Below are 25438 nucleotides of genomic sequence, written 5' to 3' on the forward strand. Positions count from 1 at the left end.
TTTCCTAGTTCATTCGATCTATCGTTTCCTTGCCGAATGTTGAAAAACTTTAAACTAGTGTTTTCTATATACATTGCCTTCTATCAGCCTGACTCGTAGTTTGTGTTGGATTCTGGCAGGATGCGTACAGAACATAAATTGCGAAATATAGTCACGTCAACAATAATGGTCATGGTAATGGTTATGATAGTGGTCATGGGACAAAAGCATCTGCTATTGGAATGAAATCTATCATGATTGTGGAAGTGCGGCATGTTCGCCAACATTACAAGACTTTCCATAATGGTCAGTCGTTGCGTCCTGCGTCGGCTCCATGCCCTTCCTCCCTTTCTGCAGAATCACAAATGAGTGTTTTGAGGATATCAAAGCCCCATGCTCATCTGTAACAGACACACGCAAGGCAGGCAGGCGCCGTCCTAAGCTCGACTTGAGCAGTAGAAGATTCATGACCGCTGGCGTCATTTTCAGATACCAACACTCTCCGACCCTTCCAAATATGCTCCAAGGTCGAGAGCTCTGGTATCAATCAAATCACACCCTCCGAGACTGCTGTCTGCATTCTGGTAGGGTGTGGTTTCTCTTCGCCACGCAAGATGAAGATCAGAGTGTGATCCGAGAAGGCACCCTTTTACTTCTTCTTTCCGAATGTCAAGGGACTTCCAATATCCGAGCCTCTCAGCTTGATGCCCAGAACCCTCTCTATACGGCCCAGTTTCGTCTGGTCGGGTGGTGCGGACCCGTTCTCAAATTGTTGGATTTCGGTATCTTTCATGTTGGTTCGGGTGGCGAGATCCTTCTGTGTCATCTTCGGGGTGATTTCGTTTCTTCGCTTGGTGATGGCTTGGCCGACTTCTCGTCCGACGGTCTTGGGCTTGACGATCTCGTCTGATCGGTCGACTTTGGTCAGATGTTGGCCTTCGACGCTGGTTTTCTATTACAGGAATTAGATCTGGCTGGCTGGCACTGTGAATGTGGGAGGGGAGACGGAGACAGATACAAATACCGTCTCGTCTCGGCTCACGGGGTCAGGGGCAAGACATACGCTGTTTGCACTGGCGAATTTCTTCTCAGCACCGATAATTGCTCCAGATCGACTGGCGGCGTTGATGGCGGACTTTCCCTTCACAACTCTTTCGCGGTCCACGGCAGTGCCGCCACCGGCTCGCACTTTGCTTCCGATACGAGTGACACTGTCCCAGTCTGCGTCGGCCATGATGGATGTTCAAGGGAATAGGTGAGGGTAGGTGGCAAGTGGCGGTGGGTTGATTGATGAGGCTGAGGAAGTGAAGTCTGTGGGATGTGCTGGTAGGGTGGTTGTGTGGGACGCTGAGTGCACAAGAGGACACTGGTGTGTTTGTAGAATTAAGGGAGGTTGAGGTGGTGAGAGAAGGAATGTGAGATCGGTGAGGTGTTTGAATGATAGTGAACAATTGGATTTGTCCAACAGGACGCAGGTGCCGGAGGAAAAGCGTCTAGAAGTTGCCATTGAACAGCCCCGCCAAGTGATTGAGTCATCGCTGGTGCCACGTGCCCACCTACGATATTCCGGTGATAGGCACACAGTTATGCCCGAGGGGCCTAGGTACCCCGGGGCTTACAGTATGACCACGACGATAGGGACTGGAGTTACTCAAGGCAAATGAATTGCTAGTCCAATGCCTGTCATGATAGCACAAACGATCAAAAGAGTGCCCATGTGTATGAGTCACGGGCTGCAAAATCTCTATGACTCCTTGGTTGGCTGGAGTTATTATTGGCTTATGGCTACTTTGAATGTATACTCCTTGACTATAGTGCACGCTTGCAAGTTGTCGAGTTCGAGGACAGGAATTTGAATATTCCACGTGATCCATCAAGCAGAAACAAAATCTCGAAAACCACCCCGTACCATAGTGTAGACCAATCCTGTGCAATCAAAGTTAGACAAGGTAACCAGACAATCGTGTCATATTTGAGAGTAAAGTGGAAAACATGAATCAGAGTAAAATGTGGTGGTTTGGGGTTTTGTTTCAAAGGAGACAAAAGGAAGAAGCAGAGCCCCTAGACCTAATCGTCTGCCTCAAATGGCTGTTCCAATATTGACATCATAAGAATTTAGAGGAGGGTTGGATATAGGGCACAAGCATTGGAGGTGCTCTTACCTGAATGAATCAACCTGTATCTTGTCAAGGCGTCAAAATCTGTTGGTCAATGTGATGTTTTAGAGGTCAACAATTGGCAACGTCTTGCATGAACCTCAAGCTCGATTGGCGTAGCCGGTCAGTCACAGAAGGGCGTCAGACGTATCCTTCAGTCATGAAGAGTCCGGTCGAGGCTGGCCCCGATGTGGGCAGCCATACAAAAGGAGTAAACAATGCATTGCTGGACTACATGAAGGAGTCGTTCAAAGACCAGCTTAAAAAGTCGTGGAGTGTGGATGCAATAATGAGGCAAGTCTTCCGAGACACAATTTTGGTGGTTGATTATCTAACCCAGACTCGAAGAGAACAGTTACATGTCTGCAATTCTGATCATTCATGCAATCATCATTGTTATTCAAGCATCTAGTGTCATGAATATGGCCGTGTCAATCCCAAGAATCCCTAGAGTCCATTTCCATCTGTCCGGGTATCTTCCTCGAGACTATAATCATCATTCATCATATCCATCCATTTTGACCAAAGCATATCGCTCAGTGTCTCCCAGTGAAGGCGACTTCTTCAATCTGTAGAGTCCCGTCCTCGACCCGTCGAAGAAACTCTTTCAAACCCATATTCCAACGCTTTTTCCCAATTTTGTCTAGGTCCAACCCAGCCGGGCAGTCTGGCTTGGTCTGCCATCCATTGCCAGCATGTGTAACCGGCTCGTGTTCATCTCCATGTCTTCTCGTTACCGCTTCATCCAATGTCTCTATTTTGATCAACACAGGGATGACGGCGCCTGTCCCAAGAGCAAATCTGCGATGGCCTACAACTTTTAGGATCATGGAAATTGTGCCCGAGTGGGCCGTGAGACTGATTCTCTCATTGTCATCCACGCTCACGATGCTGTCCAGCATTTTGGCTTGTCGAGCTGCCAATGCGTCGTTAGTCTCCCGGTAGATGGGATCCCAATATGTGTCCTTTTCTGTGAGAAGAGGATCCTTGTCTGTGATGAAATTGGGAAACCGCCCTTTGATGTAGCTGACCCCACTTCTTCGATCACAGGTATGTATACCGGACCCTTCCCGTAATCTTTCGAGGACAACAGGGCGGAAGCCGTCACTTGTGGTTACCAGATCATCAAAAGTGACATTGGCTGTCTCCATGGCACGATCCAGCGGACTGACGTAGTATGACTGTGGCAAACTGATTTTCTGTTCATTCAACTGTTTCTTCCAGAACTGATTCGCTTCTTTCGCCTGTCGAATGCCTTCTTTGGTGAGGTGTGCATCGCTCCATGTCATGATATGCTCGTCGTCCCCATCTAGCGTCGAAAAGTGGCAATCCCATGCTTCAGGTCCATAGTAGCGTTCGGCTACATTATGAAACCCATTTCCGTGTCGACCGAGGAACAGTAGTTTGTAGGAAATTTGAGAGGTGGACTCGTGTCTGGCTCTCGCTGCCTTGTTCAGCTCGGAGACCTGGTGTTCAAATCTCTGCCAGGCGGTCAAGTCCCGTCCATTGTTTGGCAGACTACGATCAGAATCATATGCCCGGTCGATCAGGCCGAAATTCGTCGCCGTAAAATTGAAGCCATTTGGATCTGTTGATGGATCGTCCTGCATAAAATATCCCTTCACGGTTGTATATTTGTATCTTTTGGCGGTCTGCTCTTGAATTACCTCGCCATCGACGCCTGCGCCTGGGTCAGGCTCAGTATGGATATCCAACACCTTCTGGTCACTCATGCTGAAGGAATGGAGAGAGCTGCTGGCTTGGAGCAAGCCACAAACTATGAAGGCAACGGTAAAGAAGAGAAGTAATGGGCTACTCGTAGTGGGGTTGGTCAGTTGCTTCGCCAGTCAATCTTCAGACTGCGCCAGGTTACACTCACACAGCAGTGGTTGTTTGGCAAATCCTGCGTTGGATTCTCCTCCTAAATTGAACGTTGCGATTGTCATGAATCAATGTCATTCTCGGAATTAATACCTCATCATCTTGAATCACAGTCTGGTTTTTGCACTTTGGCAGTCATGAATTTAGACCTTGTCATCACGAAATTCAGTAGATGTTCGACAAGGCTGAGGTGAGTGCATATAGTCTCAATATACTTCACCGTAGCGAGTATGGCGAAGCACTTGGCTCGAAGATGACGTCGCCATTACTTAGATTAGACCCTTGTGGTACAGACAGGTTGAATGCCTTTGCCGGCAACGCCAAAGGCGGACGGCTTGAGTCTGTGATGCACAGTGTTGCTTGATATGTGGGGAGGATACGGCTGATCGCCCGAGACGCGCATCGACTACAGGCTATTGACACTCTTTGTGGCTACATTCTAGTGAAACTTTGGCACTTGACACTGCTATCGGGTGGCAAAGGAGTGTGCCTGGTAGACCGTTAGCATGACGCTGCTTTTTTATTTCAAAATCCTTTGACGAGTTCAACTGGTGTCATTGTATCATTGATCCAACCGTGAACACATGTTGAGTTAGGGCCTGCCTGAGGCGGCGACTTCGAGGGGCGTTATACTGACAGGGACGCCGGGGCCTCGTGTCTTTTTGGCATCCAATAGGCGAAGGTGGCCCTAACCAAGTTTGACTGGGACGCAACTTGTTTGAACTTCACGCATGTGGTGGGCGTGGACGGCCTATCTTATATCTACCTTCGATCTCCCCTCCCACCCTCACCATCTGCAAAACAATATCGTCTTTGTTGATTTGGTGCTTAGAGATTCTCCGCCATGACGTCGTCCTCCCTTCCAACCTTTCTACTAGAATATTGACCCGTCTCAAATCATGGTGAAACTTCCTCGAGGCATCCCATTCACAGTCTCTGGTCACTCTGTGTCCCACGGGTATGCAGGTTTCATTATTGGCCGTGCCGTTCCTTCACAGTTGCACATGTCTTGATGCTGAGAGCGAGCTGCAGATGAAGGACCTCAGCGAAGCGCCAGGACGATTCCCTCATGGGCGTCTATGAATGCATCTTATAAGTCGAGGCGAGGCTTATTTTATTGCAAGGAAATGAGTTCGACAACACCTGTGTGACTCTTCACCAGGGGAGAGACCGGAAACTGAAGGCAGCACGTGAATTTTAAGTCAGCTTCCCAGTTGGGTGTTTTGCCTGTTCTGTGTGGGTGAGTGAGTGACTGTTGTGTGTTTAACTTGGTGAACAAAGACTGGCGCAGGCAGAACACGTGCCTGATTCATCTTCCTCATCTTGTTCGTTGCATGTTTTTCACCTTCTTGACGACTGTCTCCGTTGGTTGTCAGTCCATCTCTGTTCGCTTGCTGCTTCTGTGGAAATACTACTCAAGCTCTTATTGTTCGCTCTTGCTTGAATCTGTGCTCCTTGCCTGCAACTCCACCATGGTCCGCCCCAGAATGCACCAGCCTTGCCTTGTCATCCTGCCCTTTTTGCTGCTGCTAGCATCAATTGCCAAAGCCATCAACCTTGATCTCAACAGCCGCGGTTTGTGGATGAAATACTTGCTGTGACTGACGCCGACTAACTTCCATCCAGAATCCATTCTCCATGCCGCCAGCTTGACAGCCCTAGATGTCCGACAACTCTACAAACCCACAGATCCGGGAGGAAAGATCGGCAAATTCCCATTCCCACCATACTATTGGTGGGAGTCTGGAGCTGCTTGGGGCGCCATGATTGAGTACTACCACTATACAGGTGACAAGACCCATCTGAATACCACCCTGGAGGCCATCCTTTCTCAGCTTGGTCCGAGGTATGATTTTGAGCTCGAGTCTGAACGTTTCGACGAGGGCAATGATGATCAGGCCTTTTGGGTCTTTGCTGCCATGTCAGCTGCGGAATATTCACTGCCTCAACCACGTGCTCCCATTCCTCCATGGATAAGAATCGCACAAAATGCATGGGAAAGCTTCGCGTCCAGGTGGATGCTCTCAACAGGCTGCAACGGAGGATTGAAATGGCAGTTTCACGCAGAAAATGCCGGATGGTATTACAAGAGCACGATCTCCAACGGGTGTTTCTTTCAGCTGTCTGCACGCCTTGCGCGCTTCACCGGGAATGATACATACCTTCACTGGGCAAATCGAATCTGGGACTGGAGTGAAGGAGTGGGTCTCATCGATGATGCATACAATGTCTACGATGGCACCGATGAGCTCATCAATTGCTCAGCCATTGACCATCATCAGTGGTCGTATAATGTTGGAGTCTACTTGTACGGCGCAGCCTCGTTGCAGAACTATACTCGGTCTAGGCTATGGCTCAATCGAACCCTGGGATTACTCGACTCGGTCAATACCTTTGTCACCCCGTTCCCGAATTCAACCAATATTATATTCGAAGCAGCATGTGAACTGAATAACAAGTGCAACACCGACCAACTTTCAATGAAAGCTTACCTGGCGCGGTGGCTAGCTGCCACATGTCTTGTGGCACCATTCACAGCCCCACGGATAGGAGAGATTATCCGGACATCAGCTCAAGGTGCTGCAGCAAGCTGCACAGGAGGACCATACAGCAAAACTTGCGGCTCAAAATGGTTTACGCACAAATGGGATGGCACATCTGGCCTGGGGCAACAGTTGGCAGCGATGGAGGTGATCTACGCTCTATTGGTCAACGAAACAGATCCCCCTGCAAACGACCTCACTGTCAAGATTGAGCCTGCGCCGTCAGTTTCCTTGACCCCAACTGCCTCGGCTACCCCCCATGGTACGGCCAGACCGTTGCATGATGCAGTTGAGCCACCTGCAAAGTACAAGAATAAGATTCACAGTTTTATTGCGGCTGTTGTCACAGCATTAGCGCTATTCTAGGTGGGATATTTCAAGTCGGATAGACTCCTCTTCTGTTGATTGTAGTCATCGGTGGATCGGAGACCGTGGTGACTTAATTAAAGGAGTTCAGCCTTGCCAAGCCCAGAGAGTGATCGGATAATCATACCCCTTGATGAATGTTCGTCTTGTGGGTCAGAGTCATAGATGTGAAAATTTGCAAGAGTATTCTTTGGATCCGTTTTCTATTTGCATGCCTTAAATGTGTTTCCAACGGTCCAACAGGAAGCACCAGATGGAGTTCGATTTGTCTGCACGACGTCCAGAATGGCACGTGACCTCACCACTCTTGTAGCGCCAAGCTAATTTTCACTTGAAGATATAACTCATCTCCCACCTATTCAGTGCGGACTCTACTCGGCGACATGAACAGAAACATATACCAAATGGAAGTATAAGAGAGGTCTGGGTTGAATGTTCAACAGACAACAAGGACCTTAGTCCTGTGTCCACATTGATCGAACAACACGGTAGTCATCACCAAACGCTGGCCGTTCCGTCTCAAGGGTGTCCCCCTTCCTAGGCCTCATCAAACTGCTTTGCCGAACCCAAGTTGGCAGGTACAGGAAATCAAGACAGTAACAGGGGAGAAACAATCAAACGATGCCCAAGGCAGTGAAAGGAGCGTTGCTACAATGTGACCCTCCACAAATGGCCATGGTACGAAAGATCGATCGCGAAGCAGGCAATGCCTATATCATCGAGGAGATTGACGACCAGACATGTCTAGTCAAGGAAAACAAGGTAGACGAAATCAAGGCAAAAGTCAAGGAATTGATGGACACGGCCATGGGAATGGATGAGGACGAGAACGACGACAAGGACAGTGACCTGGATTGATCGGAACCCCAGAAGGGCGTACAACGTGGCATGTGGATTCGAAACTAGAAAATCATCCCCTTTAAAATGGGGGCTAGTCCATGCCGCCAACTTTGTTAAAACCGAAGCGAAGAGAAAAGAGAGTGAGACGGAACATGTCCTGTACATCCAAGCGCACGTGGACATGACCCATTGATGCTCGCCTCAAATAGCGCGGAATATCCCGGTCAGGATGTTTCGATTTGGGACGATGAGAAGACGGGAAAAGCGTTTAAGGAGAGACCGGTGGCTCTACCTGATCAGTTTCCAAGTACTGACACGTATGGCATCAGACTTGGTCCAGTGGCAGGTACACTACATAGGCTATGAAACAGGTTCAAGAATCATCAGTAGTGTGTCTTGTGTGCGAGCATCAGAGAGAGAACAGAACGAGAAAAAAAAAGCTGTCCGCCCGCTACTGTATGATCGCTGATCGCTGATCGTGCCCCAGGCGGCGCCTGTCTGCAAGGGACTGACGGGTGTCTGCAATTCAAAGCACACTAGGTTATATCTGGACGTCCTCCGACTCGTCCAATGTAGAAAGACAAAACAAGCCATTAGGAACTTGCGATCGACACCGTCTCGGGTGCATGTGAACTACTATCGTGTGGTGTCGTGTAGTGTAGGTGCGTGCGCGTATGCGTAAAAACATGTGTATATGCACGTTTCTCGGAGCGATGCGGACGATTTGGGCGTGATAGGATGAAAGAAGGGCTAAGTAAGCTTGGCCGCTCGGCCCTGAGGGGCCGCCCTTCCACAGAAGATTTCTTGACAGAACGAGGATGTGCCTTACGCATACGCGGATGTATGTACATGCAGGTACCCTATTATGGTTGCGATGGACTGAGACCTAGTTTTTTCATGGGTCATATACACTTTTACCATGGCTTGCTTTGACATGTATTGGAATCGAAGAGACTTTGTACCAGTGACAAATTTGGGAACCGTCGATTATACTTGCAGAAAGTACCTACCTAAACTATACGAATATGTGCTTCAGGTACTTAAATTAGTCCGCATTCGCGTCTCTAGCAAGTCCGAAACAAGCGCAAGATTTCCATGTTTGGCAGGGTCTCAGGGACTCAGGGTACAGGAGTGTGGGCAGTATACTTCGTAGTTCTAATCAGACGGCTGCGCAGTCGTCAATGGCGCTCGACCAAGCCCGAAATCGATGGACGAGCTTTAACTAGAAGCCAGCTCGGCACGCCTGGCAAGCCCGAGGGGCCCCGTGCGCAGCCACCATGAAGGGGAGGCTGTGGGGTTCCGGACGCCTTTTCTCCCTGGGAACTTCAAGCCTGGAAAGCCGAGGGAACTTTACTCGTTCGCATTGACCCTTGGCCTGTCGTCGTAGACACGCACACTTCCAAAATCTGCTCTGACTCGAATACTTGATACTTGAGAACCTGGAAACTTCCGCAGTCTGCACACTTCCCTCGTGTCGTGCGTTACTATGTGTCATTGCGAATGCCCGTGGTTAGCTGATCAGTCACACAGATGAATCAGTAGTCCGCCGGGCTGTGCTCAATGAACAAGATTCATGACAGGGGTGGTTTTGAAATCTTTTTGTTTCCTCACACTGACTGCGACTGTGGGCAGGCGGGAGCCATTTGATGCGCTGACCAGGGATCGTAGGTGGCATATTATGCTTTGCTTACCTCATTTACGGCTTTGTTTCCGAGAGGGAGACGTGAGTTTGGGCACCTTGAATTGGGGGGAGGGGAAATGCCGGGAGATTTTGGGTTCGGGCTAGTCCAGTTTCCTTTTTCTACTACGGAGTAAGTAGGAGGTTAATGAATCTCTAGGAGTGTTGCAGGCGATCAATTGGAACATTGAACATGATGCCTGTCTCGAGTGTGTAGGATGTGCGTGTGAGCAAATCCTGGGTGTAAGTCGATGGTAGTGTAGGAATGAGCTGGAATATTGCCCCTTTGAAGACATGGTTTCATCTCACCAGGTCAGAGACCATGGGATGCATGGATGCATGGGCGCATGGGCAGCGATTAGGCGATGTGCCTATCTGGTTAGCCTGGTAGGTGAGTCGACCTACTTGAAGAAGTGGCTGTTCACGCTGCCTAAAGTACCTACCAGGGTATACTACTGTACTCCGTAAGTTGTACATGATGGAGGTAGTACCTAACTGTCGTTTGTCCAGTTATAGCCCACAATGTCCCATTGGACCAAGGGGGGCTTTGGGTTCCTGTGTTTCGTATTCGCTACAGCATTGCCAATTCACGCCGATTGCAAGTGACAGCATTATGCGCATGCGTGCTACCCTGCGTACTACTGTAGGCATATGCGTCGTGTCGTTGTTTGACGTTTTTTCCAACCCTCGTGCCCCTCTAGAGTCAAGCCACCAAACCCTCCTAAGGCCGCTCAGGCCTAAGGGCTTCGGGCGCACCCGCCTGGCACATCCACCCTTGTGTCTTTCTCCATCCACTTGCCTACTGATGACTCGCGACCCGTGCCACTGACATTTGACCGTTTGACCCTCAGCAATTCATGGACCCATTTGTGCCATTCTACGCATTCTTAATTATTGATGATGTGCAGTCGAACTTGCATCGTGCATTCCTTGCTCATCTCTTGTTGGTCGAAACAAACCACACAAACCACGGCCACTTCTTTAGCAATTCAACCATCTGGTCCGCGCTAAAGGGAACCACAAAATCCTTGTCATCCGTGTGTGCAATCATCAATCAATACGATCATTATTGAACATTGGACAATCATGGACAGACAGCGTGCGTATGGCACATGGATGAGGTTCCATTCAACCTCCATCGCCAGACTCCCCAGGCCAACTATCGACAATCTTTTCTTTTCTTCTCACCCGCTTACTCCACCAGTATTAACGTTGTCTACTTAGCGTCCCCTTAGTTTTCTTCCTACTCATTATTTCATACAGCACAGCACATCACATCTCTTGTGTGCCTGTGCCTGACGAGTGACACTGCACTGACGACGGTCCCGATCACAGTCGTCACGCACCAACCCCCCCATCCTCTCCTCGTCTTGCTTCGTCTGACATTTCCGCTTTCTCCATCGTATCCATTTTCATCGCTCCCACTCGCGTGTCGCCTGCAAGTCTTCTCTTCCGATTCTGCTTTTGCTCTCCTGCTGGAGGGCTGGGTTGTGCTATGATACTATACTCAATACTCGTCCATCCGGCGACCGTCTTCTTCTCATTTCGACGCAACATGCAACATCCCTCCTGAACCCAACATATCCATTTCCATTTCTAGCCAAACGATCAGACGCCGGCCCTTCTTCTCATACCTCGGTGATCAAGGTTCGACTTTGATCTCCCGTTGCTAGTCCCCCCCACTGCCACATCATCCTCCACCCTGACACATCTTGCGGTGGGATTATAACCCATATTTGATCTACCGCCATTCACGTCGCAGAGTATTTGGACTTTCTTAAAAGCACAAGTCCCAACTCAATCCTGTATATTGCGCAAACAATAATCTCTGCCCTCTCGTTCTCAGCTTCCTTCAACTCACCCCTGGTGTCTCGACCCACTCCATACATCTCACCAACGCTGACTATTTCAATTCCAGCGGTCTCTACTCGCTTCGACTCCCCAGTATCCCTCTTGTCCAACCACGTCTCGTGTACCCACTTCCGCTTTCGTCTCGCTTGTCAACTCCCAAAGCCTTCTAGGCTATTTCCACCTTTCCCAATCTTCTCCTCATATCACAGCAGCCATCCACTCATTCCGACTCACAACACTTCACGTGGCATACTCATCTATATGCTTTCTGACTGAGTCATCCAAATACTTTTCTTCCATAACACGACTCTTCTAGTTTCTTGGGTTGGTATGTTTGGTTGGACCACAGAATGAGACAGCCATTGGCGACAAATCATGCTGTTCCCCGCCGGTTCGTTGCCTTCTCCGCCACCCATTGACACCAAGAAAGCGTTGCTGCTTCTCGACTTCCAGAATGAGTTTGTGAGCGCAGAAGGAAAGAACCTCATTCCAAATGTCAAAACTTTCATATCAAAATTACCCTCTCTCATTTCCGAGTTTCGTACCAAAGGAGAAGTCATTTGGTGTGGCACAGAATTCGTCCATCCTCGTTCTTCTCTCTCAGAAACGACAGGGTCTCAGTGTATTCTCTCGAATCAATCATTGACACTGCGCGAAGATGACTATGATGGTGATGATGACGACGAATACACCAGAACCAGGCCCACCATCGCCGTTGAAGACTCGCCGTCAAGCAGCCCAGCGCCCCACCATCTGATCGATCCTGAGGCATTCCTTGGGCCACTCAAGCCCTCAGGTGCCAGATGTTGCCTCCCTGGATCTGCAGGCGTCGAATATCCAAAGGTCCTTCAGCCCGCAATCGACCAACGACGCGATCTAGTATTTCTAAAGTCCCATTACTCGGCATTTGTGGATACTCCACTTCTCACCCATCTACGGACAAATCTCATTACTGAACTTTATGTCTGTGGTTCCATGTCCAATATTACAGTCTACGCCACCGTTCTGGATGCTGTCTGCCATGGCCTGCAGGTTTGTGTTGTTGAAGACTGCCTAGGATATATCAACGAACGCTGCCACATTGAAGCAATGTGTCACATGGCCGACAATATGGGCGCAAATGGCATTGACTGTCAGGAACTACGCGACGATCTCGCTGGCCTTTTGGGCGATGTTGTCCGAGAACAGGATTTTGGGGCGACCTTTGAGATCCGCCTGCCTGTTGCCCCCCCTTCCACCACGAGACCTCGTGCCACTGCGCAACAAGCTGATCAATGGGCCTCCTACTTTCACGCCGAGTCTGGTCAAGAAGCGGAGTCGAAGAGTGCCAGAGAAGCGCCAAGCCCGCGAGAACAAGGAGTCATCCAACATCACTCATATGCGAATAGTGAGTCATCATCTTGCAAAGAGCCCAGGCGTACTTCTCCTTGCCACAGTCCTCCTCGAAAGAGGTCACCTAGTGCTGTAGATCCCCCCGAGCAAGAACCTCTCCCCAAATCATCGCACAAACCTTCCAACCGTGTATCGAACCCGAGAACTCTGACTGAACAACCAAACACACAGGACTCCCAGCCAGTACATGACCTATCATCTGCAAAACACTCACAGACAGCTATCGATGCTGCAATGTCCGCCAGCATGCCCCTTGACGAGACCAGCACAGACGTTGATCAGAGCGAGATTAAGATCCAGCCAGATTCCAAGCAGAGTGTCACAGGCCTAGCACCCAACCAAGACATTCTTGATTTGTCAGGTGCATCAGCGGGGAAGAAAAAGAAGAAGTGGGAAGCAAGAATACTAGAGTCAGGAGATGTCATGGGACAAGGCGATTCTTTTCTACATGTCCATCTTCTCGACTCCGAAGACGCCAGCGCGGCGTTTTATACATGCAGGAACTCGGTCCAGTGGCAGAAGATGTTTCACAGATCGGGCGAAGTCCCTCGCTTGGTAGCTGTCCAAGGATCAGTCTCAAAGAACGGATCGCAAGTTCCTGTGTACAGGCATCCCGCTGACGAATCGCCGGAGCTACGACCGTTTGATTTGACGGTTGATGGTCTCAGAAAGGAAGCAGAAAAGATCGTCGGTCACCCTCTGAATCACGTGCTGATCCAGTGGTATCGCAACTGCGAGGACAATATTTCGGAGCACTCAGACAAGTCTCTCGACATTGTTCGTGGTTCGAAGATAGTGAATCTCAGTCTCGGTGCCCGTCGGACGATGACTCTGAGGACCAAGAAATCCGCAGTTGCAACCGATGGCAGCGTTCAAACTTCAGATACAGTCCGGCCATCGCAGCGAATACACCTTCCCCACAATTCTCTCTTCATACTTGGCCCGGAGACCAATCGACACTGGCTACATGCCATTCGAGCTGACAAGCGGCTGCCTTTTGAAAAGGACCCAACTGAGCTCGCCTTTGATGGTGAGCGCATCAGCTTGACCTTCAGACATATCGGGACGTTTATCGACCCCATCAACAATACAATCTGGGGCCAAGGGGCAACAGCCAAGACGCATGATGCGGCCGTGCCCTTGAAGACTGGTGCAGAAGCAGAGCGGGAAGGAGAGATGATGATAAGAGCATTTGGTCAGGAGAATCACCGCAGCACTGATTGGGATTGGGATGAGTGGTACGGCAATGGCTTCGACGTCATCAATTTTGAAACAAAGCCGCCGGTATGAATGTATGTTGCAGGTCGAGTTTGTGCTTGAACCACTCGCCGCCAGTATCTTGAACTATAGCAGCCCACCGGTCTTAAGCTTCCAGTGGAAGGATCAACACCACTTCGGGCCCGACCATCTATATCTTTGGGCCTCCTCACAACCACAACCTACCTCTTGGAATCAGGGAAAGAAAACTCGACATAGACCCATTTTCAGATGGGCACAGGACTTTTTGGCATACAGATAGTTTTCGAGTCATTTGGGTGGTCGGTTAACAGCATGAAGAGGGCCTTAGCGATGGCGTCTCTTTTGGAGGATCAAAACATGTCATGAAACAAAGAAACAGAATGGCTGGGAAAAGGGACAGTTGAATTGATATTGGGATTTGCCACACGACAAACAAACTAACGGGTAGAACATGACAGCAGGGTGTTGGAGGAGCGTTTCCTTTCTTATCTTGGACATCCTCTGCCGAAGGACAAGGCTTTACGTATGCCTTTTGGTCTGTGCTTTTCATGATCAACGGGAAATGGGCTAAGGAATAGGGCATGGAAGGACATCACCACATTGAAATTGACAAGGACGGTCTTTGATAAGCTTGGATGCGATGGACGGATGGACAGCAAGCACGGCAATTAGACATGGTAGGGATTGAAGTAGTCGGGATCAACGGAACCCCCTTTTGATGGTTTATATATCTACGATCTGGTACAACAAAAGAAGTTGGATTCTGAATAGTCATTCATTACTGTCCATGTTGTTTCTGATCTGCCCTGCTCATGAGGAGATCTCGGAAACACTAGGCCTACCCTTCTTTTCTCTATTATAGAGAGGTAGAGGGTAATGTGTACAGAGCAAACTCTACAAGTCATCTACATCTTACGTTGCAAACAGATGCACAAGGAAATCAATTAGACGTATCGAGTCGACCCAGTTAAATGCGTATGCTATGATTGATGCCCGGGATGTGACCAGTTCGCCTGTTCACGACCGCAGCAATAACAATCGCAAATTGGTCCTCCGGGGCGCGGGCAAACGAATCCCCTGCCGAACTTCACCACTGCCTGCATCAGCCAGCAAGGTGAGCATTGCGTGTGTGTTCGTGTAATAACAAAACGATGATTGAAACCTCCATACCCATACTTCCAGCGATGAAACCACTAGCTTGAATTTCCAAGCATCCCTTCCCATGATACAGAACACCATCATGAATCCCTTTCGCCGGTCATGGATTCCAGTCGTGAGTTCGTTTCCTACGCAGATGACCCCGCGATAGTCGTCGTGAATGTTTTGCCACTGGATGAACATGTTCACTTCAAGAAAAGTAATCTTGTGGAAGGGAAGCCAGGCCAACGATCGTACTAGCCGTGCCGATTGCAAATCCAGCCATTGTTGCAGCAGCATACTTGAAAAAGGTCTTTCCGCGGTTGTGTTGTTGGGTTAGGCTTGGATCAATCTTCACCTTTTTCCGTGGATCGTCATCACCAGTTTCCTCAACCTCAACATGAACGCTGGTATGATCGACTGGAATGGTAGCCTCCGCGGGCAAGATCTCCTCTTCATCTCCAGCAACAGCTCTCGTTGAATAATCAGAGCTTGAGGAGGCTTGTGTGAATGAAGCACCGTGATCTTCATCGCCGGAGATCTCGTGGGCCTTGCGCTTTGAGCGTTGGAGCTCATAATGACGTACCTTAGCGTCATTTCCCGTATCGTGGGACAACATAACATCTCCTTCCAGAGTACCGTACATGAAAGGCACAACATGAGCATGCTCTGGATAAGGATGGGAGTAGGTAGTCGGTGGTGGCAAAGGGTCGTAGAGGATGGAATTGTGACCTGCCCATCCAGTACGTGAAAGAGGTGGGAGGGTGGGAGGGTGGATATTGCCCGTGAACGGATCAATCCGCAAGAAAGGCTGATTATCCTGGACTGCAGGTCGTGGCTTAGCCAATGCGGCATCGCTGGGACTTGGAGCACGGAGTCCATCGTGTGCGAAGGGAGGAGCGAGGTAGCTTTGGTCGACATGGGAGTTATCGTGCATGATGATGTCAGCCGGAGCATGTGATCCCGATGTTGCTGGGCGAGGTTGGACAGATTGACGTGCAACATCTGCATCAACGTGGTTTGTGACGGCACTCTCATCACTGCTGTGAGCCATGGACACCGTATCTCTATCAGATCGTTCAACGTGGCTGATGTAGGATGTGCTTGTGATTCGAAGGGTGTCGGACGGAGAATCGAGAGAAGTGAACTTCGCCTCAGCAGATTTGTGAGCCTCGTCCTCATCACTAGTCGCGAGGGGGCTGGATTGTGGTTCGTCGATTGAGAACGCACCATCGGAGTCTGGATACTCAGAGTCTGCGATGCTTTCGTTGTAAGGAGGGATAACGACTTCGACGCTGGGAGAACGGATCGATTCTTTGACAACCTCTACAACCTCGACTTCGTCATCGTCCTCAATCGGAAAATATCCAGTCTCAGAGGAAGCGGGATTCCCTTCGAACCGAATATCCGCATGACTGTCTTGTTCCATGTGACGAACATGAATGTCCGCATGATCGTCTCCGTCATTGTCGTCGTCGGTGTAGTCTGCCGAGAACGTATTCCGAGGCTGGAGGACAGGCCATCCGGAACTGGGAAGCGGGGCGCTAAGAAGGTCAGGTTTGATTTGAGGTAGAGGCTGGGTGAAATACCCTGTATCTGACCAATAAGCAGTGACCAAGACTTGCAGTGCATTGAAAGATGCTAGACGAGGATTAGCTGAAGACTCCAAGAGCGTTGATCAGGGGAGAAATTACATGTGCCTCGAGTGACATCGGAGCCAAAGACAAGAGTATCTCCATTGTAGATTGGCTCTGGAATATTGCTCTTCAATCTTCTCGAGTTGCAATAGGTGCCGTGCATGGAGCCAATGTCTTCGATGATGAATTGCTACTCAAGGATTAGCAGGTGAAGAAGCCATGGGACTCTCCAAACTGACCCGATTATCTGGATTGGCGGTAAGAATGGCATGATGTCTCGACATGACTCTCGAGTCGAAGAAGGCATTTTCCTTGGAGGGCTGGAGGTCCTGGTCACCACTGGTGGTACCACGACCAATCTTAATTTGCCAGTCCGGTGCAGTCAATTTAATGACTCTATCGGGGATGGTATCGAGCCGGTCGGTATTTCGGAGGATGAAGGTTGCTATAAGGGAACAAGATCAGTAAAGGCTCAATCGTATCTTCGGACGTTTGTATGACGTGGATATAAAACAAACCTGAGAGATCACCTTCCGCCATGATGAGATTAGGCGAGGAAGGTCGAGAGAGAGATGGGAATCAGAGTTCTGTAGGGATTGTACAAGGTGTTGACGTTGCCGTCCAGAACATCGGCTCACTGAGGTCGAGTAACCCCAGAAAGATGGACTCTGGAGGGGTTGGGTAGGAGAGATTGCGGCTGAGGGGGAAGAGGACGGACTGCAGTGGACGGAACAACTGAGTCCTGATTGAACAAGACAAGATGCTGAACTGATCTGAGCAATTCAGTTGGGGGGAGGAGGTGTTGGTGTCAAGAAAGCAAGGCAGCTTAGGAAGTGACTGGCTTAAGGTGCAGATAGAATAATCGTCCTCGAGCAGGTGAGGTTCAAAGTCGAAAGTGCTGTTGTCTCACTCGAGGGCAGTGGCATTCGAGTGTATCAGGGCGTTCTGTGATTGGTGCAACCGGACATTCAGGCGCAGGCTCCAGTGAGGGGCATGTCACCGATAGCAGAGTCACTTGGCCAGATTAGGTTAGCTTAGTTTACTTTAATCCCTTATCGCGCCTGCCTCGTGCTGCTTTTGCCCTTTCCCTTGAACCTCGCCCTTTTGAGGTGCACCTTGTTTGTCCGAGAAATCTTCGTGCCTTTGAGGATCGTGTGACTGACACTCGAAGGATCTATCTAGAGTCTCGCATTCAAGACGGATATCCATGCATCCCTATGTATTTGGGTAGGTTGAGTTGCATGGGTACTTAGCTTCAAGTGGTGACTTGAACACGGCAGTGAAGTTGAGGTTGAGGTTGAGGTTGCCTTAGGCACTCACCAGTCATGACTGCCAGAAACACGAAATTACAGCCTGATCCTATCCCTGCTAAAAGTTACTACACACAGTACTGGGTCAAAAGAGTGAATACGAACTTCTCACAAATGTCAATTGACCACCACGAGTGAGTCAGTAACAAGTCCCATACTCCTTCTTGGCCCAGTTGGACATGTTCACCGCATTCAAAGCCATCTACAATCTGCAGTGGACGCCTCAACAAAAGTTCCACCCATTGCCACCTTATGTAGAACGAACTTATGTCCCCACCCCGCTGGGTGAGGTCGAACTCTTGGTATCACAACCCCAGACTACCATTACAACGTGTCCACCGGTCATTCTAGTTCATGGTGGATTTGGGCATGCTGCCGGGTGGTTGGAATGGATGAACTACTTCCACAAGCACTATGGCGGCACTCTCTATGCCTACTCCGTTCGAGGACACGGTGCAAGTTACCCTGTCCCATACTCCACGATGGTCAGGCGAGTCTCGCTTGATGATATAGCATCGGAGTGGGCAACGATTATTCACTATGTCAAGCACAACTTCCGCCACGCTGTTGACCCAGTTGTCATCGCCCATTCAGCAGGCGGTGCGTTGACTCAGTTTGTCTTACTCAACGGCATGGCTACCACCGCCGGACTGTGCTTGGTTGCATCAATGCCCCATTTCGGCGGCTATGGAGCAATGTGGAATTGGCTCAAAGCTGATCCCTGGATGCTCCTTCGATCGTTCTGCAGTTTGGGTCATCCATCAAGCCCTTTGAGTCAACCAGTACTGGTACATACTGGCTTTTTTGGACCCAGGTTTCCTACGGGCAAGGACGACAATTGGCAAAAGGTCAAGGACTTTATGAAGTGGATGCCGCCGTATGAAGGCATGAATTGGGTGATGTCTATCAACGGAGCCCTTTGGCGCTGGTTCCTGGGAAGGAATGAATGGTTGGACGTCTCCAAGATCTTACCTTCGATAACGGGATGGGAACGACCTGGTGATAGGGTCTGCATCATGGTAGGAAGCCACGATCGAATGCTGGATCTCAGCATGGCTACAAGACAGTTCACAGAATATGCAAGCGCAGCGAAACATCTCCAGGACGAAAAGACTGAGGTTTCCCGTCACAGTGCGCATCTGCAAGCTCAAGACTCTCCCCAGGGCGTCACCATGGAGAAGGCGAACAAGATCCGGCTGGTGATGATCCAGCAAGCTGGCCACCATATTCAAAACGATATTCAGAGCGACGCAGCAGCAGAAGCATGTCTACAATGGATCCAACAGCTTTAGGCGCTGTCATGGAAGACTCTCACACAACTCTGGTCCCGTATTATACATTCTCGTACGCCGTTTTGGTCCTCATTAAACTCCGTTCACTTAATGTCTTCCCCTCGTTGATCCGGCGCAACTAGAGGTCATATAAGTCGAGCTTCAAATATTACGTACAACATGGTGACATGGTCTCGATCTTAAATCGTCTCATCACCCAGAATAAAAAGCCTCCATATTGGGCTCCAGTGAAAAGAGGAGAAGGGATGTCCGCTATCCATCAAACGACTTACAAGATGATCAAGAGGGCAATATCTTGCTCATCTTAGATTACCTGAGGGGTACGGCGCCCTCCATGCTTTGGAGTCTGGCCGCCAGCTGAGGATACTTTTGCGATACTTCGAGCTGTGTTCGGGTTGCCTCTGCGTACGACAAGGCATTGACGATCTCGCCCTCGGTTCTTGATAGCTCTGCCGCACGCTCAAAGTACTCGAGCGCTCTCGTAACTTTGCCTTGTTGAAGCAACAATTGGGCCATTGTCGCCACAGCAATGTCGCACTCGGGGTCCACTAAATCACATACATTAGCGTCATTCCTATGCATTCCAGATATTTGAAAGGAAAGGAGGCAATCTTACAGATCAACGCCTTTTCACAGAGGTCTTCGGCTGCTGCAAAATCCTGCTTCCACTGGAATAGCGCCAAAGCCTTGTTGATTAATGGGAGGACGTTAATAGCTCCGGTCGGTTTTGTTTGTCGTTCCATCTCGATTGCAGTCTCGAACCGTTCAATAGCATCCTCGTACTTCTGTTGATCGATGAGGAGCTCACCATAGTAGTTGTACACATCGGGCACCTTGTCAAAGTTCTTGATCGTTCGGCGGAACGTTGCCATAGAGGAGGCAATGGAACCCAGCTTGTACTGTGTTACACCGAGTTGGATATGAGAGTAGATAAAGTCTCGGTCGAGGTCGATCGACTTCTGGTAGTCTTTGGCGGCATCTGCATATTCGCCAAGAATGAAATGCAATTGCGCGCGGTGGTAGTAGATGTCGGGGTCGTCTTTATTTTGTGCCATGGCCTTTTCGAAGTCTTCTGAAGCCAGTTCTTTGTTGCCCGTCTCTAATTGCATGCTGGCCCTCTTGATATAAGCCTGAGTGAGGGATGGTTGCAGTTCAATTGCCTTGTTGAGATCTTCCAGAGCCGCAGGAGTGTCACCTTCGAGGTACAAGAATGTTGCTCGCTGGTTCAAAGCGAAAGCCTCGTACTCGCCAAGGTCGCCCAGCTCAACGGCTTTCTTGAACGCTGCCGAAGCTTCGGCATATGCCTCGCCTGTCTTTTTGGTCACTGCGATAAGCCCTAGCTGCAATTGACCTTTGCTGGTATTTTCGTCCAACTCGACGCCGGGTTCTAGTCCCTCTGGTGGAGGCCGTGAACGGAAACTCTGGAGGTAGTTGGTGACAAATGTAGCACTTGGAAGGCGATTCTTCTTCTCGGCGAGGATCGCCTTGCCCTTCTTCTCAGCAACCTTCTTCAACAACCGCTCGACACTTTGTGCACTGCTGTCCGTCTTGAAACCATCAATGATGCAGCTAGCCGTGTAGTCGAGGAGGGCTTCGGAGAAAAGACCGAGATGCTCGTAGGCATGTGCTCTTCGGTTCAACGCTTTGATATATTCGGGATTCATAGCGATCGCAGCGCTGGTGTCTTCGACGACCTTGTCCCAGTCGCTAAGAGCATTGTGGCAGGCGGCTCGGTTCGAATAGAAGACTGGATCGGGTTTCAGAAGGATGGCTTTTCCGTAGAGATCGATGGCTTTATTATAATCCTTCGAGCCGTAGGCTTTGTTTCCCAGTGTTTTCAGTTTCTGGGCCAGTGACTCGCGCTCCTGGAGTGGAATGGTTAGTCTTGTAAATCTTGATAAAAGTATTCTAGCATACCTCTTGTGAAAAGGTCTCGACGGTAGTTTCATTGATTTCAGGTAATTCCACCTCGGGCTCGACAGTAGCAGTCTTTGGGGCTGCTGGCGTAGCTGGAGCTGTTGACAGGTCAATATGTGCTAGAAGGTTAATCGACAGCCGGGCAAAGTGACTGACCAGCTTCTTCGTCTTTTAGCGAAATGCCAGCCTTTGCATCCTCGGCGGCCTTTTTTTCTTTCCTCCGTTCCTTTTTGCTTTTCCTCTTTTCTGACGGGGCTGGAGGAGTTTTTGAGCCCGAGAAGTAGTATATGGCACCCGCGCTGGTTATCACGACAACTGTTCCGGCAATGGTGTATGCAACGGCCTTGTTCTCGGAAACCCAGGTTGACACGCGATCCCACAAGCCAGGCGTGGCACGCGAGGCATCGATAGAGACAGGCTCAGCCATTGGAAATAGATGCTATGCAAGAGGAACGAGGAAGGAGGATAAAAATGGGAAATGGAAAATGGAAACGAAGGGTGGGGATGCAAAAGACACGGACTCGAGGGTGACGGTGACGAGCTTTCAAAATGTTCGAGAAACTGGCACTGGCATGATGCCGACAGGAACTTTGCAGCTGCGCCAGTGGAGTCGGACTGGAGTCGTAACTGACCAATAAAGGAATGTATGTTGTCGCGCTTCGGCTGAGGGAGATATGATCCAAAGTATGACATCTGGCGGTGGAGCACACAGCCAGCTGTGGCAGTCCAAAATCCTCACTCAGATCCTTGAGCAGAAAGCCTTCACAGACTAAGATGCTGCCACGGTTCTGCAAATAAGATAGACAATCTATTCAGCCTCATGACGGCGTATCAATGAAACATCTGAGAGGTAGGACGCTACTGTCAGAAGGCAGCTCCACTCGCAGCCAGCTAACCAAGGGAATCGATTCATGGTAGGTACATACATTTCCTGAGAAATATACAAGTACAACCTCGACTAGGAATGGATTCCACCTCAGAGGAGATTGTCTCTTCACCCAAATTTCGCATTATCACAACCCTGAAATATATCTTATTCAATCAAGCCGACTTGGACCCTCCTCAAAATGATGTCAAAGACTGGCAAAACCAACATGAAACCAATCTCGCACTCCATGCACAGCGACTACAGAAATCAGCAGAGGCGTTTGGATGGAACGACCTGGCTACCCACATTCAGCAGGGTGGCCCATCACTCTTAGAACAGTATCTGCTCCAAGCAGCCCAGAATCAATCCAAGAATGACCCATCACTCGATCCAGAGGCAGGATCCTTTCGCATGTTTCGAACCAGACTCGAGATCTCAAATACAGGCTCAATCACCGTTACAATTACAGCCATGACGCCTGCTTCTCAACCTATCTCTCTCCTACCGCATGAGACCTCCGTCTTCAACCCTCCTCCCAGCCAGTCCCCACCTCCAATAGTCTCTGATCCATCGCCCGAGTCTCTTTGTCAGCTCGGCGTCGACACTCAAGCCACCGCCTCCACGCTTTTTACAAACCATAAAACTTCCTATCGAGCCCCTTACGACACGGCTCGCTCACGGTCACAATCTCCTCAATTGACACCGACCACACCACCCACCAAGGCCGAAGTTCTGCTCTTCAATCCCCAGCGCGAGATCACAGAAGCGAGTTTCTCCACCGTCTATTTCTTTCGTGGAGGACAGTGGATCACCCCTCATGCGACCTGTGGTGGGAACCTGGGTGTCACAAGACGAAGGGCTTTGAAGGGGGGCTTTTGTGTTGAAGGAGTGGTGACACTCCCTTCTTCAGGGGCAGGTCCGTTACAATCGAAAAAGCAGAGTGAGGAAACCTTTGGTGGAGGCCAGCCATGGCAGATCCAACATGGTGAAATTGTCTGGTTGAGCAATGCTGTGCGGGGGTTCTTTAAAGCTCGGGTCGCTTTGATTTGAGGCCATGCAAGCGAATATACTTGCATTTCTATGGGGATGGGTAACCATACTCTAGAACTTCGCAGATTGTCTCGACGTGATAATCCTCCAACTAAATCTTATTGGACTATTGCCATAATAACTCTCATTCTTCATTTGTCCGGTCTACAAAATTGGTGTCAATCTTCAACTTTGGCCATACTCAATTTCTTGATATGGGTCTTTGCCTCGCCATTCGGGCTGATTGTGACTTGGTTTTCAATGTCCACCTTGGCCTGGCCAACGCTCATTCTCTTAGAATGTCCTTTGCTTTCTGTTGGATTTGATGCTCCGGCTGCGTCGTCCTGCTGAGCAACTTGTGGAGGAGTCTGTGTCGGGACAGGGGCAGCAGCCTTCTTGCCAGTCTCCTTCGTTTCCGCTTTGCTCGGATTTGGGTTGCCCTGGTATGTGAGAGGCTTCCGGCTGAAAAAGTCGAGTCTGACTTCCTCGGTGACCAGTTTCCGTCTTGCTTGGAAGGCTGCCACATATTCTTGTAGATATTTGATGCAGATTTGCTTGATCTCGCCAGTCAACATCTCCCCTGACTCGTAGGCCTTTTTGATTCGGGCTAGCTCGTCGTCGTCTTCCATAAAGAAGGTCAAATACTGGAAAGGAACATCGGCTTTGGTGTCGCCTCCAAGCTCACGGTGTTTCTCCACGGTCTCTCGTCCACCTGAAAAGGCAAATTTATTGATCTTGTTCTTGATCTGGTTAGGAGTGTCGGTCAAGAAAATGGCCGAGGCATCGATACTGGCTGACATTTTTGAGCCTGGTCCTTGAAGAGCTGGCAGGAAGATGGAGTGGATGATGGAAGGTTTCTTGAACTTCATCTTTTCGGCGTTGGCACGACATTGGCGGAAATACGGGTCCTGGTCAATGGCACAGGGAATAAGGCAAGGGATGTTGCGGACTTTGGCTTCGTTGTCTCCAAAGATGTGAGGGAATGATGTGGCGAAGGAGGTCGCAGACTGAATGGCACAGAAGAAGATCTCGCCAATATTGTTTTCGCCATCGAAGCCAAAAGTGCCTTGAATCTGGTTGAAGGTAATACGTTTGGCCATAGAACAAACGTTCTCGTAGAACGCGCCGCCGACAAACTCGAGATCTGAGAAGATGAAGGTTTTTGCCGGATCAAACCCAATGCCAATAATGTCTTTGGCGTTCTCTCTGGAAAATCTTTTTGCGTCTGCGATTGTGATCTTCTTGGAATGCATAAACTTCTCGTCGTCTGTTAACATGATGACCAGAGGGCAGTCAAATGTATCTTGAAGGTACTTTGTAAACTCGAACGGCACCGAGTGACCAACATGCATGCTGTCACTACTGGGCCCTCGGCCGGTATAGAGGAAGAAGGGCTCGCCTTTTTCATATCTGTCCAGGATTTTCTCCAATTCTCGATGTGAGAAGACAATTCCCCGTCTCATGAACCGATGTGGCTTTTTGCCCGTTGCCCTCTCAAATCTCTCCAAAAGTTCCGGCGTGATAGGAGTGGCGCCAAATTGTTGGGTGAGTTTCCCATAGTCGACGGGCAACAATTTGCCTGATGCATCGACACCGCCAGACACTTCGAAAGGAGTAATCTTTTGTTCGACGGGCTGAGCAGGAGCTTGTTCGGCCAATGCAGCGGTGGTCAACTTGGGCGGCTGGCCGGGCTCATCTGTGGGAGTTGCCATCTTGGAGGGGGAAGAGAGATTGTCCCTGGCAGTCAATGGCTGGGAGGAAAGGCGGCTTGGGAGGATGGGGAGTTCTGCGGCCCGTTGGACTTGCGTGGATGCAGGGATTGCTGACCAGGTGATTGTTCAGTGCGAGTTGTAAGTCACGTAATGACTCTAATATTCCATTGAGATTTCCCGATGTGCGCGTTCTCTGACTTTGTCCTGGTGTCTGTGGTAAATTACCGAGTGAGTCAGTCGTCGCAAGAATTGTGGTTAGAATATTAGACTGCAACGAGGCGGGCGCCAGTGCAAGATGGGACTTTGAGGGTGGATCTTTTTCAGGAACATGTCGAACTTGGCTGATTAGATTAGATGAATCGACATGCTGTAAGTGGTCGGATGAGCTTCCCATTGACGATGAATGCTTTGGCTGTCTGACAGGCTTTTTCCCGATGACTGCCGCCAATGGCACCATTTTGCTAAGATTCTAGCACGTTTCGATGTAATCAGTAATGTCACTCCACCACCACTTGCTGTCTGACGAGTGACCTCATCCTCCGTGACCTCCCTGGCACCTCCGCATTTTGGGCGACTGACAATTGTTCGAGTCTCGGAGTCTCGGAGTCAGC

General features: G+C 49.7%; 10 protein-coding genes across 12 annotated transcripts; 5 read left to right on the forward strand and 5 right to left on the reverse strand.

Moving 5' to 3' along the window:
* Positions 1–193: 193 nt before the first annotated feature.
* Positions 194–1441, reverse strand: PV10_00385 (uncharacterized protein). Its single transcript, XM_016364458.1, has 2 exons — positions 1043–1441; positions 194–931 (listed from the first exon to the last, which is right to left on the reverse strand). The coding sequence occupies exons 1-2, from the start codon at positions 1211–1213 to the stop codon at positions 629–631; spliced, it is 474 nt and encodes a 157-aa protein (XP_016228107.1). The 5' UTR covers positions 1214–1441; the 3' UTR covers positions 194–628.
* A 1074-nt stretch (positions 1442–2515) lies between these two features.
* PV10_00386 (uncharacterized protein) lies at positions 2516–4151 on the reverse strand. Its single transcript, XM_016364459.1, has 2 exons — positions 4015–4151; positions 2516–3947 (listed from the first exon to the last, which is right to left on the reverse strand). Exons 1-2 carry the CDS (start codon positions 4092–4094, stop codon positions 2672–2674), a joined length of 1356 nt encoding a protein of 451 aa, XP_016228108.1. The 5' UTR covers positions 4095–4151; the 3' UTR covers positions 2516–2671.
* A 1337-nt stretch (positions 4152–5488) lies between these two features.
* PV10_00387 (uncharacterized protein) lies at positions 5489–6981 on the forward strand (the record flags this gene model as incomplete). The annotated part of the gene is made up of 2 exons (XM_016364460.1): positions 5489–5591; positions 5643–6981. The coding sequence occupies 2 exons, from the start codon at positions 5489–5491 to the stop codon at positions 6923–6925; spliced, it is 1386 nt and encodes a 461-aa protein (XP_016228109.1). The 3' UTR covers positions 6926–6981.
* A 301-nt stretch (positions 6982–7282) lies between these two features.
* PV10_00388 (uncharacterized protein) lies at positions 7283–8137 on the forward strand. The gene has a single exon (XM_016364461.1). It carries the CDS (start codon positions 7547–7549, stop codon positions 7781–7783), a length of 237 nt encoding a protein of 78 aa, XP_016228110.1. The 5' UTR covers positions 7283–7546; the 3' UTR covers positions 7784–8137.
* Positions 8138–10700: 2563 nt separating this feature from the next.
* On the forward strand, positions 10701–14756 carry PV10_00389 (uncharacterized protein). The gene has a single exon (XM_016364462.1). It carries the CDS (start codon positions 11670–11672, stop codon positions 13974–13976), a length of 2307 nt encoding a protein of 768 aa, XP_016228111.1. The 5' UTR covers positions 10701–11669; the 3' UTR covers positions 13977–14756.
* Positions 14757–14849: 93 nt separating this feature from the next.
* On the reverse strand, positions 14850–17581 carry PV10_00390. 3 transcript variants are annotated; one of them, XM_016364464.1, is made up of 5 exons: positions 17218–17581; positions 16939–17144; positions 16757–16889; positions 16652–16703; positions 14850–16606 (listed from the first exon to the last, which is right to left on the reverse strand). In XM_016364464.1, exons 1-5 carry the CDS (start codon positions 17237–17239, stop codon positions 15274–15276), a joined length of 1746 nt encoding a protein of 581 aa, XP_016228113.1. In that variant the 5' UTR covers positions 17240–17581; the 3' UTR covers positions 14850–15273. The 3 variants fall into 3 exon arrangements, with proteins under 3 accessions (XP_016228113.1, XP_016228112.1, XP_016228114.1); XM_016364463.1 differs by having other exon boundaries at positions 14850–16703; XM_016364465.1 differs by having other exon boundaries at positions 16939–17581.
* A 276-nt stretch (positions 17582–17857) lies between these two features.
* PV10_00391 (uncharacterized protein) lies at positions 17858–19511 on the forward strand. The gene has a single exon (XM_016364466.1). The coding sequence runs from the start codon at positions 18189–18191 to the stop codon at positions 19299–19301; it is 1113 nt and encodes a 370-aa protein (XP_016228115.1). The 5' UTR covers positions 17858–18188; the 3' UTR covers positions 19302–19511.
* On the reverse strand, positions 19223–21759 carry PV10_00392 (uncharacterized protein). The gene is made up of 4 exons (XM_016364467.1): positions 21375–21759; positions 21219–21316; positions 19918–21166; positions 19223–19849 (listed from the first exon to the last, which is right to left on the reverse strand). Exons 1-4 carry the CDS (start codon positions 21643–21645, stop codon positions 19611–19613), a joined length of 1857 nt encoding a protein of 618 aa, XP_016228116.1. The 5' UTR covers positions 21646–21759; the 3' UTR covers positions 19223–19610.
* A 247-nt stretch (positions 21760–22006) lies between these two features.
* On the forward strand, positions 22007–23290 carry PV10_00393 (uncharacterized protein). Its single transcript, XM_016364468.1, has 2 exons — positions 22007–22068; positions 22137–23290. Exon 2 carries the CDS (start codon positions 22183–22185, stop codon positions 23134–23136), a length of 954 nt encoding a protein of 317 aa, XP_016228117.1. The 5' UTR covers positions 22007–22068; positions 22137–22182; the 3' UTR covers positions 23137–23290.
* Positions 23101–25122, reverse strand: PV10_00394 (tryptophan-tRNA ligase). The gene has a single exon (XM_016364469.1). It carries the CDS (start codon positions 24825–24827, stop codon positions 23295–23297), a length of 1533 nt encoding a protein of 510 aa, XP_016228118.1. The 5' UTR covers positions 24828–25122; the 3' UTR covers positions 23101–23294.
* Between the last annotated feature and the right edge of the window lie 316 nt (positions 25123–25438).

The sequence above is a fragment of the Exophiala mesophila genome (assembly GCF_000836275.1).
Source record: "Exophiala mesophila strain CBS 40295 unplaced genomic scaffold supercont1.1, whole genome shotgun sequence".
Lineage (NCBI taxonomy): Eukaryota > Fungi > Ascomycota > Eurotiomycetes > Chaetothyriales > Herpotrichiellaceae > Exophiala > Exophiala mesophila.

Excerpts from the sequence above, each read along its gene's own strand:
- PV10_00385 (XM_016364458.1), bottom strand. The coding sequence starts at position 1,213 with ATGGCCGACGCAGACTGGGACAGTGTCACTCGTATCGGAAGCAAAGTG. Across the intron at positions 932-1,042 it reads AATTCGCCAGTGCAAACAGC|AAAACCAGCGTCGAAGGCCA; the intron begins GTATGTCTTGCC and ends TTCCTGTAATAG.
- PV10_00386 (XM_016364459.1), bottom strand. The coding sequence starts at position 4,094 with ATGACATTGATTCATGACAATCGCAACGTTCAATTTAGGAGGAGAATC. Across the intron at positions 3,948-4,014 it reads TGCCAAACAACCACTGCTGT|CCCATTACTTCTCTTCTTTA; the intron begins GTGAGTGTAACC and ends CACTACGAGTAG.
- PV10_00388 (XM_016364461.1), top strand. The coding sequence starts at position 7,547 with ATGCCCAAGGCAGTGAAAGGAGCGTTGCTACAATGTGACCCTCCACAA.
- PV10_00389 (XM_016364462.1), top strand. The coding sequence starts at position 11,670 with ATGCTGTTCCCCGCCGGTTCGTTGCCTTCTCCGCCACCCATTGACACC.
- PV10_00390 (XM_016364463.1), bottom strand. The coding sequence starts at position 17,239 with ATGGCGGAAGGTGATCTCTCAG. Across the intron at positions 16,890-16,938 it reads CCGCCAATCCAGATAATCGG|CAATTCATCATCGAAGACAT; the intron begins GTCAGTTTGGAG and ends ATCCTTGAGTAG. Across the intron at positions 16,704-16,756 it reads CGATGTCACTCGAGGCACAT|CATCTTTCAATGCACTGCAA; the intron begins GTAATTTCTCCC and ends ATCCTCGTCTAG.
- PV10_00391 (XM_016364466.1), top strand. The coding sequence starts at position 18,189 with ATGTTCACCGCATTCAAAGCCATCTACAATCTGCAGTGGACGCCTCAA.
- PV10_00392 (XM_016364467.1), bottom strand. The coding sequence starts at position 21,645 with ATGGCTGAGCCTGTCTCTATCGATGCCTCGCGTGCCACGCCTGGCTTG. Across the intron at positions 21,317-21,374 it reads GCTAAAAGACGAAGAAGCTG|CTCCAGCTACGCCAGCAGCC; the intron begins GTCAGTCACTTT and ends ACCTGTCAACAG. Across the intron at positions 19,850-19,917 it reads CTGTGAAAAGGCGTTGATCT|TGGACCCCGAGTGCGACATT; the intron begins GTAAGATTGCCT and ends TATGTGATTTAG.
- PV10_00393 (XM_016364468.1), top strand. The coding sequence starts at position 22,183 with ATGGATTCCACCTCAGAGGAGATTGTCTCTTCACCCAAATTTCGCATT.
- PV10_00394 (XM_016364469.1), bottom strand. The coding sequence starts at position 24,827 with ATGGCAACTCCCACAGATGAGCCCGGCCAGCCGCCCAAGTTGACCACC.